The sequence below is a fragment of the Globicephala melas genome, chromosome 14 (assembly GCF_963455315.2).
Source record: "Globicephala melas chromosome 14, mGloMel1.2, whole genome shotgun sequence".
NCBI classification, from domain to species: domain Eukaryota; kingdom Metazoa; phylum Chordata; class Mammalia; order Artiodactyla; family Delphinidae; genus Globicephala; species Globicephala melas.
In genome coordinates, this window is record NC_083327.1 from 70,736,766 (window position 1) to 70,755,818 (window position 19,053).

General features: G+C 33.8%; 1 protein-coding gene across 4 annotated transcripts in view; it reads left to right on the forward strand.

Moving 5' to 3' along the window:
- Positions 1-19,053, forward strand: part of STXBP5 (syntaxin binding protein 5) — a 168,010-nt gene that overhangs the window by 1,575 nt on the left and 147,382 nt on the right. For all 4 annotated transcript variants that reach the window (XM_060283869.1, XM_030853220.3, XM_030853223.2 and 1 more), the window contains exon 2: positions 83-180. In XM_060283869.1, coding sequence (XP_060139852.1) covers positions 83-180 — 98 coding nt within the window. The remainder of the gene's footprint in view (positions 1-82; positions 181-19,053) is intronic.

Below are 19,053 nucleotides of genomic sequence, written 5' to 3' on the forward strand. Positions count from 1 at the left end.
GTTCTAATACCTCTATTGACTTTTCTGTTTTAAAACTTTGCTTTCTGCCTTGGTTGCTGTGATGTCACTTGCCCATCCCTAGACTGTTCGCCATGGATTTCCCTATCAACCCTCAGCCTTGGCCTTTGATCCTGTACAGAAGATCCTGGCAGTGGGAACTCAGACTGGTGCTTTAAGGCTGTATCCTTTCATTTAATTTAATTTTATTTTTTAACTTTTACTGTATTCTCCCCAGTCCTTCTGTATTGCTGATTAGTTGCTTTTCCTGTTTAATGCCAAAGAAACGGTATGATCAGGTATTATGTGAAATCATGTGGTTGTATCTCTCCCCATGATTATATTTGCATGCAGGTTGTATGTTGCTGTGATGTTTCTTAGCTCAATTTATAGTAGCTAAACACGTATCCACATAGAGTTCTAAAGTTTTGCTATAATAATTACTGTCTTTGCAAGGAAGTAGAAGTTTCTAAGGGGAAATATATCTGCTTATACTAGTGGTCTATTGAATGGACTATGTAGAGGATGAGGTTTAAAGACAATAGCACAAGGCACATTTTATTTGCTTTTTTAAAAATATTGTGCATGGTAGATGTTGAAATTATGACTATTTATTCTAATGAATTAGAGGTTGAATTTGAATTTGTTTCTGACTTGTCCATCTAGAAAAATCATTAGAAAACAAATACAAGTTTTATATAAATAGTTATGAATTATTGCTATTTCTAAAAGTTTTAGAGCATTTTGTTAGTATAATGCAAATGGAGAAGTGTACTGTCTTGATAGTTTTCCCTTTGATGGTCTACGTTTGTTATGTATATGTAAATACTGTTAGGTTAGCTGTACTCTTAAGTATTAGTATAGAGGATTATTTTTCTTGGTTATGCATGAACTGTAATTGTTTTGTCATAGCATTTTTTTCCAAATACCTACTCATTCTTCAAGATAATTTTTTCAGTCTGAACAATGGAGAATACTTCACAATTCCTCTCAAACTATTTAACTTGAAATAAAATTGTGTTTACTTTTACTATGATATTTACCCATATTAACCTAAATGCCCTTAATTTTAAACTTAAACATAAAATTTTAAAAAGAAAATGCTTTGTTCATCCATCAGTAGGATATCTGCTTCCAACATATTATTGAAGTAACATGTTGGTAATAAATAGACGAAAACACTAGATGATAAGAAACACGGAGGAGCAGGAAACTTTACTCCCCACGTGTTAGATTTATCTGCTCCTGAGAAGGAGGAGGGGAGCCTGCATTTGAGTTAAACATGTGTCTTACCTTTTTTTATAATCTTTTAAAATCTTCATTTCAAAGTAGTGCTATACGTGGTATCAGGGTATTTTATTTGTGATTAGTGTGCTATGTTCAAAATGCTTATAAAAGTTTTCACTGAATTGTGTTACTAAGTGAAGTCTATCATTCATAGTAAATACCAGTAGTGCACTCATACCTGTAACAATGGTAAAATCTGACCAAGCTAGATCTGAATCTGTGAATTTCTAAGACAGTATATCTAAATAGTTCTTACCCAAATATCTAGATAGTTGACACTAAAATATTTTTTACTTTAATTGTATAGATATTTTTATTCCGGTATCCAGTGATCAATACCTTCTAGTTTAGGGCTCCTATTTTAGTCTTGTGAAGACGGGAATAAAATTAATTTTGGTAGTGTGGGTGCTAAGTGTTCAGCAAAACCCTGTGTAGTGACAAAGTAGTGTGGTATTGGATCCAGATGGACTGTTTAGAATGAAAAGCCAATTTGTTTTTGTTCACAGCAAAAGAGTATCACCTCTGGACTAAAAGGGGGAAAAAAAAAGTTGAATTAAATCAACTATTTTTAGATTATTTTGGTTTTCTTTTAAGTGGGTTCAAGTTTTACTATTTTCCCAGTTGAGACCCAGTGTGGTCTCAGTTTTCTTATGGTACATAACTTTTTTCTTTTAACAGCCAGTCTGCTCCTTTTATAACTTAATATAATCATGAGTACCGCAAGCAAGGCTGATTTTATAAAATCAAATGTTTTTCTTAGACAAGACTTTTTACCCCTACTGCATTTGAGGAATTAGCATATTACACAAAGGGAGAAGTTAAAATTAAAATGTTAGGCCTAATGCTAACTGTCAAATGAAAAGGATCAAGTGTACGAAATCATCACTTATATGTCTTTTGCTTTTATACATTTTTTATAGTTAAATACTGTATGAAAAGTGAATCTGTAATTTACAGTGACACTCTAAATTTTTTTTAGAACCTCTCTTATTGTACTTACAGTGAAGTTAGGAAAGCAGTTTACCAAATACATTTTTATTTTACCTTTTTACGAGATTTATATGAACATTCCATAGTGATAAATTGGTTTGCCTACCAGTAATACCACTAGTCATTCCTTCTGTTAGGTTTAAGTAGGAGATAAGCTTATGAGCTTTATTATGGCTTTGATTTGTAGAAAATCTAAAGTAAAATAGAAATCTTTTTTTATTTTAAAGTAAAATAAAAATCTTTATCTAAAATAAGACTAAGATCTTTTTAGTTTTACATAATTTCCACATACGTGGCTTAAAATTTGTTAATTTCTCTGTTCTTTGTTTTGAAAGCTAGACAACTATAGTTTATTTCAAAGCTCCATATTGGTTTAATGTGCAGACTTAATAATAAGTCTCTTCTCTTGCCCTAGTTCTTTTATATTTTTCACTGTTGCATTTGGCTTCTTACAATCCTTCTCTTTATTTTCTTCTCATATTAGACTCTTGTATGGTCTGTCATACATTTGTTCTAAAAGATGTCTTCAGAGCAGAAATATACTTGTAAATAAAGTCTTCTTTCATCTAACTGTCGAGCAGAGTAGGAGGTTTTCAAAAGTGGGACTGGGTTATTAGAATTTGAATTGCATGTCTAATTTAACGAATAGAATGTCTTCCTAAATGTTGGAGGACTATACTAAGTTATCTATTTTGAGGTTAGAAAAAAAATGATGAAGAATTTACATCTGATATCTAATGTTTGTAGACAAGAATTGTGAAAATCTGAATCCTTAAACAGTATCTAACAAATGATGAAGCAAGATAAATTTAATGTATTTGCTGCATTAACGTATAGCAAATGGCTGATGTCATTATAAACATGCCTTATGTTCAACCTTTTTGGCTTCTGGAGTGAATATGAGGTTGGAATGAACTTACTGATAGGAAGCAGGGAAGCATAATTTTATATGCCAAGTTGTACAGTAGTGATTTAATTATCTTAATTCTCCTCCTTTTGCCATGTAGAAATAGGTACAGTTTGGTTCTTCTGAGTAATCTAAGCATCAGAACTATTGAGATAAAGTAATCATTTATCCCCATAAGGAATAAGTAAAGGGGAGAAAAAAGGTTCTAAGTGAAGAATGAAGGCATTTCTAGTAATTCTGCTGTTGTCCTTATCTGGACTCCTGGTTTACTAGTATAATTTTGAATTGCTTCATAGTCTGTTGTAACTATGGGCTACCCTGATCTTATTTTAAGGTATTTTCGTCTAAACACAACAAGGTTGTTTTATGTATGAGTATTTCAAGGACTGTGCCAAAAAATGGACTTTCAAATTTACTTAATCTTTGTAAAAAATTGAGTTTTTAAGTATCACAATTATCAAAGGATCTCATTTATTGTCTTCCTGACAATATAGTAGGCAGTCTCTGCTTTGATAAGGCATGGGCTTGTCTTTTAAATTGCAGTGTAATTTTGCTGAATGCAGGCTTACAAAATGATTGCTGTACATTGGAGTTCATTTAACAAGCACTTGTTAAGCGTTAACATTCGATTATGAATTGTGGCCTTATTTCTTGTTCGTGTCTTGCCACTAAAGAATTATGTGTCCTTGAGTTAGTTTTTTCTTACTTTTAAAATGAAGGTGCTGTATTAGATGATTTCTTCGAGAAACAACTTTGTGATTCTAAGTAGCTATATATTGTTCTAGGTGAGTATGCAAAAGAAATGAAAATATGATTCTTATGTTCAAGGACTAGAACTAGATAAACATAATTGAAATAAGAGTTATTTAGGGTCTACTCACATAACACAAAGTCAGATTACAGGGAAGTTTATTGCGTTTAATGACACTTCTGCACATTAGTAGATGAGGCTTGAGAATGGCAGGGAAGGAGGAGTTGGAAAATTATTCTAGGCTAACAGTGTGGGCAAAAGTAGAGAAAAGGGATCATGGTAGTTTAGAGGAATACTAGAGACTGCTTGGAATTGTGATCCTAATTGAGTTGGAGGGAGAAATAAGGAACCAGTAGGTGGAAAACCTTGAGTGCTAGCCTGAGTTATCTGGGTGTTATTCAGTAAGGAATCATTGTAGGAATCATTATATAAGGAGATGTGCTCTCAGGAAGACCTTGTGATTTTTAGGATGATTAATAATGCAGTGGTGTCATGGATGAAAAGAATAGAACCAAGGGAACCTTAATATGTAACTAAATCCATATGGGTAGTAAAGTGGATTCAAAGCAGGGGTAGTAGAATGGGAACTGGAGAAGGACTTGATGACTTCTTTGTATCAGATCTTAGAGGGAGCAACTAAAGGTGGTGATAAAGTTTTCAAATACAGCACCGAGGCAATTACAAGACAGAAATGGAAAACTTAGTAAAGAGTGTGGCAGAGTGATGTGGAGTTTGGAATTATGTAATCTTTTACTTTTATCCTATTGCCATTTCGAGAAGGTAGCCTAGACTGATTCTAGCTTGAGAATTTGATACGCTTTTACATTTGATTTCCTTTGGGTTGGTCCTCGGTGATTTCCTGGATTTTGTTATTGAATCGAAATAATTTAAAGTCACTGTTAGCTGTTTGGCTTTGTCCATTTATCCTTGGTCAGTGTCTCTCAGTAGTGCTAGTATTCGGGGCTGGATAATTCTGTGGGTTTGCCCAGCACATTGCAGGCTATTTAATATCCCTGGCTCCCACTTACTAAATGCCAGGGTTACCTCTGCTGTTAGTGTGGTAACCCACATGCCCTCACACACTTCCAGGGGCTCCTGGTTGAGAACAACTACACTTTGTCCTAGTTCTTCACCAGTTAAGTAGGAATAATAACCCAACTAGTTCATGAAGTGAGCGTCAGGATTAAATGCAATAATGTGTATGTTTTTAGGACCATGCAAGTACTGTTTTGGTGACTATTCAATATGATATTATTATAAATATGAGAGTTTTTCTATGGTTTTAATGTTCAGTTCTTTCATTCATTTATTTCAGCAAATACTTGCTGAGAAGCAGCTAGCTGCCAGGCTCTGTGTAGGAAGGCCTTAATTTCATTATTTTTGTAGCTGATGTAGTCAGTCTTCAAAGGAAAAGGTCTTAAAGTACTGTTTTTGTCTTCTTTAAAATGATTGTGTTCTCTTCAACCACAAGTTTTAAAGATTGCTATTTAGATGTGATAAGATAATATGTGAAAGTTTGTTTCACATAGTAGGTGATAAATGATTGTGAAAGTTTGTTTCACATAGTAGGTGATAAATGATTGTTTAATGGCTTTGTACTATAAGATAGCTAGCATTGCAATGTTTGACTTGCTGCTTATTAATTTTATTTTATTGTAATTAACAAAACTGGAAAAAAGGTTTGGAAACAGATTTTTGTTCAAAGTAGTTAAAAATGAAACAGTTCAGCTAGAATTTAGCCAAATTTTTGTTACTCTTCTACCCCGCCATCCTTTTTGTTCATAGAACTCTAGTCATTTGAAATTCTAGCCGTAGAGGAAAAACAAGGACTTCGAAATACTTCTCAACTCTTAGCTCCTCACTGAAGAGGACTTTGTATAAAAGGAAGAATGAGCACTGTGTCAGCTGTAGGTTATGATTCTCAGTGTGGATTACTGCAGCAAGGAGAATAGGCACATTTACTTTAGAAACTACCAGAAAAGGTGTCTGCCTGGAAGCAGTTATTTTGCAATGAATTTCCTGTGGAGGGAAACAAGGTATGATGGAATCTAAATGGGATTGAAAAGGGATATGTTAATTACTGGGGAATCAAGTCTGTGCTTGGTAAGCCTTTTTACTTTAAGTAAAATGGGTTTTTATTTCTGCTAGGTATTGTCTTTGTTTTCCATTTGTTTTTTTAGTATAATTTGCTTTTAAAAATATAACTTGACTTTGCCATCCTGACAGAAAAAGGTAAAGGAATGTTCGAAGAATTCCCTTATTAAAAGCTTGTGTTCTAGTCTTCAGACTAATTTTGGATAAGCCAACTAAAATCTCTAGGCTTTAATTTCCTTTTCTGTAAAATGAGGAAATTGGGATCTGTGATTTCTAAGAGTCCTTCCGGCTCTAGGATCTTGAATTTTTTTCTGTAGAGGATTTGGGAATGCTCTGGACCATCTCTGTCTAGAGTTGTCTTCTGATTGGTTGTTCTGAGTATCTGTTAAAGGGGGTGAAGTGTTGGACTCAATCCCATTGTGGGTCCCTTTACTTTGTACCCGTTGCCTGCATTCATAATAAGTCAGCAGATGCACAGTTATAAACTTTTATTTACAAAAGGGAGGAGGAAAAAGCATGTGAGATACACTTTTTTCGTTGATGAAACAGCAGCTCACATTGAGTACTAGGATGGTGGGTTATTGCTTTTCCTTTGTTTAATCGGTAGGGCCTCATTAATGACATAGGAAACTTGGGCCATTTTCAAATATTATTTACAAAGTTTACTTTCCTTTATTGGGTGTTAATGGTCAGGATGTAAATTAAAATGAGATTGCTTAAAAATAATATTGGGTTCCTAATCATATGATTTTATTAATTTTTATGTAAGAAATTTAATAGAGACTAATTTCATTGACTTGCTAGCATGTAATTTGAGTAATTGTATAGTAAGTTGGAAAAGTAATAACTAGCACTGTGCATGTAAGTAAGTGGACTATAGGGGTGATTATCACTAAATAAAAGATAAGCTTTGGGTGTCACTTTTTGACTTTAACTTCATGCATTGGAAGTGACACCTTGTTTACAAGAAGGAAATTAATAATCAGAGTGTCAACACTGTGAGTGATAATGCTTGAATGAGAATATCCGGTCCTGATTTGGTGCTATCATCATCGGAAGGTATATTCAGTATCTTGGGACTGCAGATTAATGAAATGTCTTTGGTTCGAACTAAACAGATGTCTGTTTAAGAATATAGCAGAATGACAAAGAGAAAAGGATGTTTTACTATATACTACCTTTTATATTTGAATGCCTTTTATTAAACATAATATAGTACTATAAAACTTCCTAGGAAGCAAAACAAAGTGACTGTTGACTTGATTTTTGTAAAATAAACGAAGAGTTCATAAACTATAATCATAAAAGACTACCAAAAGGTATTTGATACATCTCCCTTCCCTTAGTCACATGTGATGTAAATCATTCTAAGGAGGAAATATCAATAGTACCTTTGGATTTAATTACTCAAACTTCTTCCTGTGAAGATATTCAGGCTTCTATATAATAGGTCTTGTACTTTAATTTAAACCTATTTCTAATATTTATTTGCAACACCAAAGAAGAAAGACAAGTTAGTTGTCTTCCACATATTGTTATTACAATTTTTAACATTTTTGAAAAATTTAAATAACAGTCATCTACTTGCAGATTTAGCAGTCCCAATTGCTTTAATCTCTCATTCTTTTGTATTTCATTTTAAAGAAATTTTGGATACTAGCTCTCTTTTATGTGTAACTTTTGTTTTTATTTTTGGGCTTGGGTGGAAGGAGGGGAAGGGGAAAGAATCATTGACAGTTTATTCCTTACTGCTCAGTGTTCCACAATGGGCCATGTGTTTAGTGATTCCTTAAGTCTAGAACAGCGTTCCCCAACCTTTTTGGCACCAGGGACCGGTTTCATGGAAGACAGATTTTCCACGGATGGGGGAGGGGGGATGGTTCAGGCGATAACGCGAGCAATGGGGAGCAGTGGGGAGCGGCAGGTGAAGCTTCGCTGGCTCGCCTGCCGCTCACCTCCTGCCGTGCGGCCTGGTTCCTAACAGGAACACTAATGTGTTGGGGACCTCTAGTCTAGAATACATTTTTCCCTGTTAAAGTAATCCTTTAAAGCCCAGTGCCTTTCTCTTTGTGATGTATTTTTGGTTTTAATTCCATCCCTTTTTCCACCCATGTAGCAATCTTTTTCTTAATTCAGCGTTTAAAATCTAAATTTCTACATTACCATCCTTTATTCGTAATATCACATAGTCATTAAATGGCTAAAACTAGTCCTTTTGGAAATTATAGCTATAATATTGAGGTATTTTTATTTTAAAATAGACTGTCAGAAATGTTAAAGCATATGAGAAGATGCAGTAGAGTCCAAAGCAGTGCAGATCAGAATCGAGCAGTATCCTCTGCCTTATAAAGAGGCCAGAAATTAGACAGTGGTCAATATACAATTATACAATCAAAACAGAAAGAACATACAGATTCTTAAATGATTAGCTTAATATCTTTACTAAATATCATATAAAAGATGAGTGTGTGTGTGCCTACAAATGAAGTAATGAAGGTCTAAATCTATAATTCAGGAGTCTGCAAACTTTTTCTGTAAAGTGCTAGATAGTAAATATTTTGGCTTTATTGTCTCTGACCCAGCTCCTCAACACTGCCAGTGTAGCGCAAAAGCAGCCATAGACAATATGTGAAGGACGGAGTGTAGATATTTCAATATAACTTTATTTATAAAATCAGGCAGTGGACTAGATTCAGCCCACAAGCTGAAGTTTGCCATCCCTTCTTTAGTTTATTAGGCTTCCTTGCTTTTAAATTGGAGAGGAATACTCAGGAAGGAATTACTACTGACATTTTTATAGTTAAGTTTCATAAATTACACTCACATATCCGTTTAATCTTTTAGTCATAAATAGAAAACTATTTTAAAGAATCAATGATATATGGTACTGCTATATACCAAGTTAAATTATTTTCATAAGTATTTTTTGATCCTATGAAAGATGCATTATTTTTCTGGTGATTTATAATTAGTGTGATAAGATGACTTATCAGGCATTGTTTGGGGACAATTCAGTGATCAGTTCTATTATTGAAGTATTGTTTGAGCCCTTTACTTCCTAATTTTAATTTAAAATATATTGGCATTTGTAGTTTTTTCCTAATATTTTCATTAATATTATATAGAGCTATGTAGAAACATTTAGATACTTTTAAAAATAACAGTGAATGTAAATATTTTATTAAAATATTGTGATTTCTTATATGTCTGCAAATTTTGATTAAAAATAAATCATTTACACTGTGGGAGAAAATAACCTGAAAAAATGTATTAACAACAATAACAAAAAAACCTCATAAAGCTCTTAGAAGCAAATTTAGGTGCATGGTTACCTTCTTTAAGAGTCAGATATGTTGCATGTCCCTTCTTGGAATGAACATACATGGGACAAATTGAAAACATTATATCCGCCATGAAAAATTTTTATAGTTGCTCACTGTTTACATCGTTTTTCATTAGCAGTAAATATAAATTTTATTCAGTAAATAAGGCTAATTTCTACTTAGTTTCATTTCTCCAACTGGTGTTAATCCTTTTGGAAGTTGTTATATAAGACAAATGAAATGATGACATACTGAGCATATTTCTTTATATTTACTGGTGCTATGATTTAAAAATGAGCCTTGATCTAGAGTAACATTCCCTTAAACTGGGAGTGAATACAAAGGTTTTTAACTAAAAACAATAGCTAATACTTTTGGTTTTAGTACAGTCTTTGTTTGGAAGTTAGGGTTTGCTAAACACAGGATGTTAATTGGAAAAATAATATAGACTTAGAAATTATATGGTAATTATTGTTAAATAATATTTTGTTTTATGGTTTTTGGTTGTGTTTCCCTTTCAGTAAGGGCTCTCTGGAACTTCTGAAGCTTTTCCTGGTGAGGTTGTCTGTTGAAGAGAGATTAATCCTACCCTTTCTTGAAAGTACATAATCTTTTCTTGTAATAGCAGCACCTCTGCTTTTTCACAGCAGTGCTCTGCCAAAAGTGACTATAAATCTAGTGACATCAACTATTGCAGTACTTTCTGCCAAATTGCTCTCCTTTTGTGTATTTTTTCCTTTTTGTCTTTTGAAAGGGAGGAAAAGTATTGAAACAGATTTTCCATCTATGCAGTCTTTGTACTGTATTTTTCATAATGTGTTTTATTTTTCTTTTAAAATTCACATGGCCATACTTAAGAACTTAGCCATTAAGCATCTGAGAATGGATGCTGGGATAAAAGATTGTTATATGATATGTGAGAATGTATGTTCCTTTTTGTTTCTTTAACCCAGGCCATGATTATTTATGACTATATTTCATAGACGACTGAGCAAATGGTTCATTTGAAAGTATATTTATGTATCAAACGCCATTCTGAAGAATTGCCTGTGATAATAAATATAATTCATTTTGACCCCTTTAGAGACAGTCCTAACTCCAAAGCAGTAAATAATAAGGATGAATATTTTTGAACCACTCTATTCAAAAATAATAAAAAATTCTTATTCAGAATAATAGTGGAAGATGTAACTAGAGGCCTGTTTCAACCCAGTTAATGCTATAATTATATTTTAGTGTAGATGCTGCAATTACTTTGTTTTGATGTTTCACTCACATGAAAAGAAAGCAGTTGACTGACAATTTTTCAAATACCATTTGACATTTACTGTAAAATATTACAATTGTGTTGGATTAAGGAAGTTTTAAATGTTGACCTATGCATCTTTCATGGTTAATTTTAGCATTTCGTTAAATTTTTACTGTAGAAATAGTGCACGTCATAATTTTGCTTAAATAGCAGACTAGCAGGATGTTAGAATTGTGAGTGAGCAGTAAAAATTATGTCCACCCTTATAATCATGAGAATGTGGCTAGCTTAATTTCTTAACATATTAATTTTTTGGCAGACTTTACTTTTTAGAGCAGTTTTGGCCTCACAGCAAAATTGAGCAGTAAGTACAGAGATTTCCCATATACCCCTGTTCCCACTCGGCACAGACTCCCCCATTATTAGCATCCCCCACTAGAGTGGTACATTTGTTACAGTTGATGAACCTACATTAACACATCACCACCCAAAGTCCATACTTTATGTTAGGGTTCATTCTTGGTGTTGTACATACTGTGGGTTTTGACAGATGTATAATGACATGTATCCACCATTGTATTATCGTATAGAACAGTTTCACTGCCCTAAAAATTTTCTGTGCTCTACCTTTTCATCCCTCCCTTTCCCCTACCTCTTGGTAACCAGTGATCCTTTTACTGTCTCCATAATTTTGCCTTTTTCAGAATGTTACATATTTGGAATCATACAGTAAGTAGCTTTTTCAGATTGTCTTCCACTTAGTAATATGCATTTAAGTTTCCTATGTTTTTTCATAGTTGATAGCTCATTTGTTTTTAGTGCTATATAATATTCCACTGTCTGATGTACCACAGTTTGTTTATCCATTCACCTGCTGAAGGACATCTTTAGTTGCTTCCAAGTTTGGGCAATTTTGAAAAAGTGGCTCTGCATATCCATGCACAGGTTTATGTGTGGATATACATTTTCATTTCCTTTGGGTAGATACCAAGGAGTGTGACTACTGTATTGTATGAATATGTTTAGTTTTGTAAGGAACTGCCAAACTGTCTTCCAAAGATAGCTGTGCCATTTTGTATTCCCACCAACAATGAACAAGAGCTCTTTTGCTGCACGTCATCGTCGTCATTTCGTGTTGTCAGTTCTGGATTTTGGCTCTTCTAATAGGTTTGTAGTGGTATCTCCTCATTCTAATACGCATTTCCCCAATGACATATGTGGGGCATCTTTTCATATGCTTATTTGCCATCTGTGTATCTTCTTTGGTGAGGTGTCTGTTAAGGTCTTTGGCTCATGTTTAATTGGGTTGTTTGTTTTGTTATTGTTGAATTTTAAGAGTTCTCTGTGTATTTTGGATAATGGTAGTTTATCAGATGTGTCTTTTGCAAATATTTTCTTCAGGTCTGTGGTTTATCTTGTCATTCTGTTGATACTGCATTTCACAGAGCAGAAGATTTTGATCAGGTCCAGTTTACCATTTTTTTCTTTCATGGATGGTGCCTTTGGTGTTGTATCTGAAAAGTCATTGCCATACACAAGATCATCTAGGTTTTCTCCTACGTTATAGGAATTTTATAGTTTGGAGTTTTACATTTAGGGCTACCATCCATTTTGAGTTAATTTTTGTGAAGGATGTAAGGTCTGTGTCTGGATTGATTTTTGGTGGTACGGGGAGGGTAAGCGTTGTTAGGTCGTAGTCTTTGAGCAAGCCTGTGCTTCTGGACTGTGAACTACACAGGCGCTCCTCAGTTCCCCTCTCCTCCCACTTCCCTCAGAGGAGTTAGGATGGCTAGAGTGGGTTGAAGTTGTATATTTCCCTTCCTTCAGGTCAGTTAGGCTCTGATAAGCCCCCCAGCAGTTTAGGCTCTCCTTAGTTTCTCCAGAGGGCAGACCTTGTTATGAACAGAACGCTCCAGTGTATTTAAAAATGGTTGCTTTTCCCTTTCCCCCTCCTGGAAGTGGGAGGGGATTTTTCTCAGATAGTCACTGTGAGAACCTGGTAGAGCCCATGGAGGTAAAACTCACTAATGTATGGGGATCCCTCCCATGACTGGGTCCTCCTGGAGTTTCTAGCAGACTTGTCTACTTTAGGCCTTCAGCAGTTCATCAAGTACAGTTTAGGTTTTCCTACCCCAGCACTGATTCCTGCAGAGGTGTCTGCTGGTTGGTTTGTTTCAGTAAGTTGTGATTTTCTGTATTGGCCTATCTGCGTCTGCAATTTTAGGGGCAGCCATTTGCCCTGTGACCTCACTTGTCTTATGAATCTAAGAAGAGTTGTTGATTTTTAGTGTGAACAGCTTTTTATTTATTGTTAGGACAGAATGACAACTTCCAAATTTCCTATGTGCTGGATGACAAATAGGAAGTCTGTATTAATTTTTATAGGTGAAAAACACATGATCTTCAAAAAGAGGTTTTTAAATTGATGTTTGTCAAGCAGATGAAACTATAGAGTTGGGGTACTGTACTATGAAAGTGAAAATAATTGCTGTTTGACAAAGGCTTTGTATTGCAAATACATTCATAGGTCATAAAATACAAAATGAGATGTTCTTCACTATCTTAAACTTTGGTAAAGACTTAAGTTCTTGTTTTGAGCATATTCCTATCAAGTTGATTAGAACTAGTTCAGATGGAAGTAGCAAATTTTTAGAAGTTTGGAAAGTAAGACCTGCGATGAGATATTAAGGGGATTCATAATAATTTTTCAGACTTTCTTTCTTCAAACAGAATAATTTAATTATTCATATATATATATACAATATGTGTGTATGTATATCAATATATGAATTTTGTGGAAGATAATGTTTAGTTATACTTTAGCCCACAAGGTTTTGCAGTTGTTCTGAACCATGGCTATATACGTTAGAATGATTTGTGGAGCTGAAAAAAAAAAAACAACAATGCCCAAACATGTGTTTGGATTTCTTCTCTAGATATTCTGATTCAGTGAGTCTGGCATGGGGTTTGACATCTGTAATTTTTTTTTATCTTAAATGTCCATGGATGCTTATAATGTAGAGCCAGAATTGAGAAGCACTGGTTAAATGTTTGGTAGACAGGGTAGTAGTATTCTTAGTGAGGCAAATGATAGATGAGAATCATGTTCAGTACAGTGTGTGTAGAAAGGATGTCATTTTAAAGCAATCGTAACATCTTGAGATTTGTGGTATAACCAACCATAAGGAAATAAGCTGACACTTTGCTCTATCATTGCCTTTGGAGACAGAGCTGTGAAGCTGTACAAAATATTTATGAAGATGGAAAGGAACTGGAATTCCGGGTTTGAATTATTCCTCTTCCTAGCAGTGTATCGCTGGATATGAGAACCAGCAATAAAAAAAAAAAGACCATGGAGTCTAATTATGAGGTTGAAAAGTCTAGTCTCAAGCTTGCAGGTGATCCTCACACTGATGAGACGAAGGAGGCAGGCGAAGCACTTCACAGAAGAGAACTCTGCAGCACACATAGGTTGTCTTAGTTATCACAGATCAGGATATGTATTTCCATTTTTTCTCTGGCTATCTGCTACTTTCAGAAATTTTATTTTTTTGAATAGGTTGTATTATCTTGACCAGGATAAATGTATGATGTACTGCCCCTTTTATTTGTTGCCCCCCATTTATTCCTCATAACAGTATAGAATAACAAAGAAATGAAAGCTTTCACGTGCTAATTGATTTGTTGTTTATGTTCAGGGTAAATGGTAGAGTTGGTCTGATGCTAAAGTTCACCCTCTTTTTGTTTTAAGGATGCTTTCATCAATATTCTTTGACCACACTATGGTGGTATTTAGATTTTAACTTCGTTATTGAAAAATAATCACATTATGGTTCAAGACTTAGGCCATTAAAAATAAAAATCATCCACTGATCTTTTATTCACAGAAAAGTAAGCCAATTCAGAGTAGACACCTTGAAGGCTTACTAGACTACTTAAAGAGTTATGAATTACCCTGTTTGCTAAAAGTCTAAGAATGTACTAAAAGAAATGGTAATAGAAGTTAGTGGAAATCTTCAGGGTTTCTGATGGATTAAAATTGTGCTCTTGGGTTTAGTATTTTTACTGTGGCAGGAAGGAACAATTTACCCTTAAAAGTCTTTCTTGGTTTGTTAGCAGAATATCTGCTCAAAGAAAATTATTTCACAGAATATTACATAATTAAACATGGGATAATTTATTAGTCACTTACGAGTTCATGAAAAATACAGTTTTCCATATTCTTATTTTTAAACTTTGCAGGATATAAGTGTATCTTCAGAAACTGCACAGGATATCAAAGTTCTCCAGTTCTTTTCCATTTTATAGGTACTCCAATCTTCTCTTTCTAGGTTGGAAAATTGAAGATGTCACTTCTGTAGATGTTGGAATAATGCCAGTACTTTCTTTGCCTTTTTCCTTGGTGACAGGAATTAATGAACAGATTCTCTGAGAAGGTACATAATCTTAAAAATCTTAACAGTTTCCTAAGTATATACCACTCTTGATATTACCACATTCTTCATAAAAGTAGAGGTTGTCAAATATGTGTGTAATCAGTGGTAGTGGCAGCAGTGAAACTTGCCTAGGAGTTGTACTTTCAGAACTTATCACTGGCTGGGGTCCCATTGCCTGATTCTTTTACTATATTTTATTCTACTAGTCACAGGTGATGCCTGTTGAAGGAAACAAGGAAGTACCAACAGAATTCTATATAATTATATAAAAAGGAAGGAGGAAAACAAAAGAACAGCATGGACATAGAATACTGTAAGACAGGCTAAAGCCCAAATGAACTGACGATCGTGAAAGTAATTGGAAAGTGTTTTTTCTTTTCAAGCTAAATTCTTGTCTACAAAAATGAACACCATTTGGGAGTATCTGTGCACCTATCTGCTCTCTTGCTTTTATATTTCCATTACTAGAGTTTAAGACTTTTGAGGATAGGGACTATGATTTATATCCCCAATGCATATTAAAGTTCTCAATTAAGAGAAATGAGTGGGTTAAGCAGACATGGTTAAGGAATATTCTGTTGCTTGCTGTCTTTACCTTTTAAGAGCTACAAGATGGGAAATGTGGAGACAAAGTAGAGTCTTTAGTATAAGAAGCTCTGCTTTGTTTCTTCTTTTATTTGTGTTATTATTGCCATCCAAATGGTAATTTTTTTCCTGATAGGCTATAGGGTCTTAAGCGTTTGTGCGATAAGATTTTACAGTGGTATATTTAGATATGGGTCTTATTTCATTTATCATTCTGGGTACTTCCATCTGAAGACACATTATTATTATTATTATTTTAGAAACTAAGTAAAATACATTTTTGACCTGTTACTTCTTTGATAACATTTTTTTTCTCTTATTCGATGTTACCTTTCCTAAAAGTCTTTTATAGTGCATTTTTTTCTTATATTTTCCAAGTTTTTTTTATCTTTTGGCTGTACTTTTTTTTAGCAGGTTCTTAAAACAAAGTTATAGCAGACATGTATGTTCAGCTTACTATCTTGAACCAAAGCATCTTTTCCCTACTTTTTTTTTTTTTTTTTTTTTTTTTTTTTTTTTTGCGGTACGCGGGCCTCTCACTGTTGCGGCCTCTCCCATCGCGGAGCGTAGGCTCCGGACGCACAGGCTCAGCGGCCATGGCTCACAGGCCCAGCGGCATGTGGGATCTTCCCGGAACGGGGCACGAACCCTTATCCCCTGCATCGGCAGGCGGACTCTGAACCACTGCGCCACCAGGGAAGCCCAATAAATTGTTTTTTATATTGGAATTACCTGAAAATTTTTTATATGTATATTTTAAGGATTAATGTGTATTTTACACTATTAGATGGAACATAAATGATCATGATTTATAAAGGAAAAGACATATTTTTCTTGGGATTTTTCTTATGTGTTTCTAAAACCATACTATTTCTTTATATGATTGAGGTCTTCATTTGTTTAAGAGAACACTGCGTATTCATTGTTTATCTGTTGAATACTTCCTGTGTTCAAATCTTGAATGAAATTAAAATGTTTAAAAATTGGGTGCAGGACAGAAAGAAAAAAGCTTAATTGCAAAAATGTTTAGTCTTATTTTGCCCTCTTACTATGCTGCATTTCATTTAGATTGCTAAATAGTTATATTCATTTGTTGCTTATAAAAGATATTTTTAAATCTCAGATAAAAGGGATTTTTAAATTATATTTAAGAATATAATGTTTTAACTTGTTTCATTAGTAACTACAATCATTTTTGCTTTAAATTCAGTCTTATTTTTGGCTATTTGTTTTCATTCATTCAAGCTGATTCTTTTTTAAGATACGTTTTATTGAAATATTTGAATATACCATAAAATTCACCCTTTTACAGTATACAGTTCAGTGGTTTTCATTATATTCAGAGTTATGCAATCATCAGCACTTTTTAATTTCAGAGCGTTTTCATTACCACAGTAAGAAACCTTATACCTATTAGCAATCCATCCCTATCACCCTCTCTACCCAATCCTTCACAGCCACATATCTACTTTCTTTTTCTATAGATTTTATTTAGGACATTTCATATAAATGTAGTCATATAATGTGTAGTCTTTTATGATTGGCTTCTTTTACTTAGCGTGATATTTTCAAGGTTTATCCATATTGTAGTGTGTATTATTTCTTTTTATGGCTGAATATTCCATGGTATAAGTCTACTACATATTATTTATCCAGTGATCAGTTGATGGACATTTGGATTTTGCTCTTTTTTGGCTATTATGAATAATGCTGCTGTGAACATTTGTGTAGAAGTTTTGTGTATGTATGTTTTCATTTCTCTTATTTTTATCCATAGCAGTGGAATTGCTGAGTCATATGTTAACTCTGAGTATATAATAGAGGAATTACCGCTCTATTTTCCAAAGTGACTGTACCATTTTACATTCCTCCCAGCAATAATTGAGGGTTCTAATTTCTCCACATCCTCACCAAACCTTGCTGTTGTCTTTATTACAGCCATACAAGAGGGTGTGAAGTGATATTTCATTATGGTTTTGATTTGCATTTCCCTAATTACTAATGATGTTGAGCATCTTTTCGTATATACTTTGGCTATTTGCATATCTTTTGAGAAATGTCTATTCATTTTTCCTTCCCCATTTTTAAATTGGGTGGTCTTTTTGTTCAGTTGTTAAAGCTTTTTATATATTCTGGATATTAAATCCTTATAAGATATGATTCACAAATATTTTCTCTCATTCCGTGGATTGTCTTTTCACTTTCTTGATGGTGTCCTTTGAGGCACAAATGCTTTTAATTTTGGTGAAGTCCAATTTATCTTTTTTTTTCCTTTGTGGCTTGTGCTTTTGGTCTTATATCTAAGAAACCATGACTTTATCTGAGGTCACAATGATTAACTCGTATGTTTTCCTCTAAGAGTCTTATAGTTTTAGCTCTTACATTTAGATCTCTGTTCCATTTTGAGCTAGCATTTGTATATAGTGTGAGATAGGGATCCAAATTCATTCTTTTTCATGTGGATATCCATTTGTCCCAGTACCATTTGTTGAAAAGATTATTCTTTCTCCATTAAAGTGTCTTGACATCCTTGTCAGAGTCAATTGATCATAAATATTTGTTTCTGGACTCTTAGATCATTCCATTGATCTATATATCTACCCTTATGCTAATACCACACTGTCTTGATTACTATAACATTGTAGTAAGTTTTGAAATTGGGGAATTGTGAGTCTTCCAACTTTTTCTTTGTCAAGATTATTTTGCTGTTCTGGGTTCCTTGCATTTCCATGTGAATTTTAGGATCAGCTTGTCAGTTTCTGCAAACAGCTGGGATTCTGATATTGTGTTAATTTTGTAGGTCAGTTTGAATATTGCCATCTTCACAATTATTATGTCTTCTGTTTCATGAGTATGAGATGTCTTTCCATTTACTTAGATCTTGTTTCAACAATGTTTTGTAGTTTTCAGTGCACAAGTCTTGCACTTCTTTGGATAAATTTATTCCAAAGTATTTTATTCTTTGTGACATTCTTATAAATGGAATTATTTTCTTAATTCCACTTCAGATTGTTTATTGCCAGTATGTAGAAGTACAGTTGATTTTTGTATATTGATCTTGTGTTGTGCAACCTTGCTGCCCTCATTTATTCATTCTAATAGTTTTTTATTGAATTTTTTAGTTTATTGTAAATTTTCAGATTTTGAATTTTCCATCTACAAGATCGTGTAGTGATAGTTTTACTTTATTTCTTCCTTTGCAACATGGACACTTTGTATTTCTTTTTCTTGCCTGTTTTCCGTGGCTAGAACGTCCTGTATAATAATGTTGAGTAGAAATGGTAGAAGTGGACATCCTGTCTTTTTCCTGATCTTAGCACAAAAGCATCCAGTCTTTCAGCATTAGTATAATAACGTTAACTGTGGGTTTTTCATATATGGCCTTTGTCAAGTTGAGGAAGTTCCTTTCTCCTTGAGTGCTTTAACATGGAAGG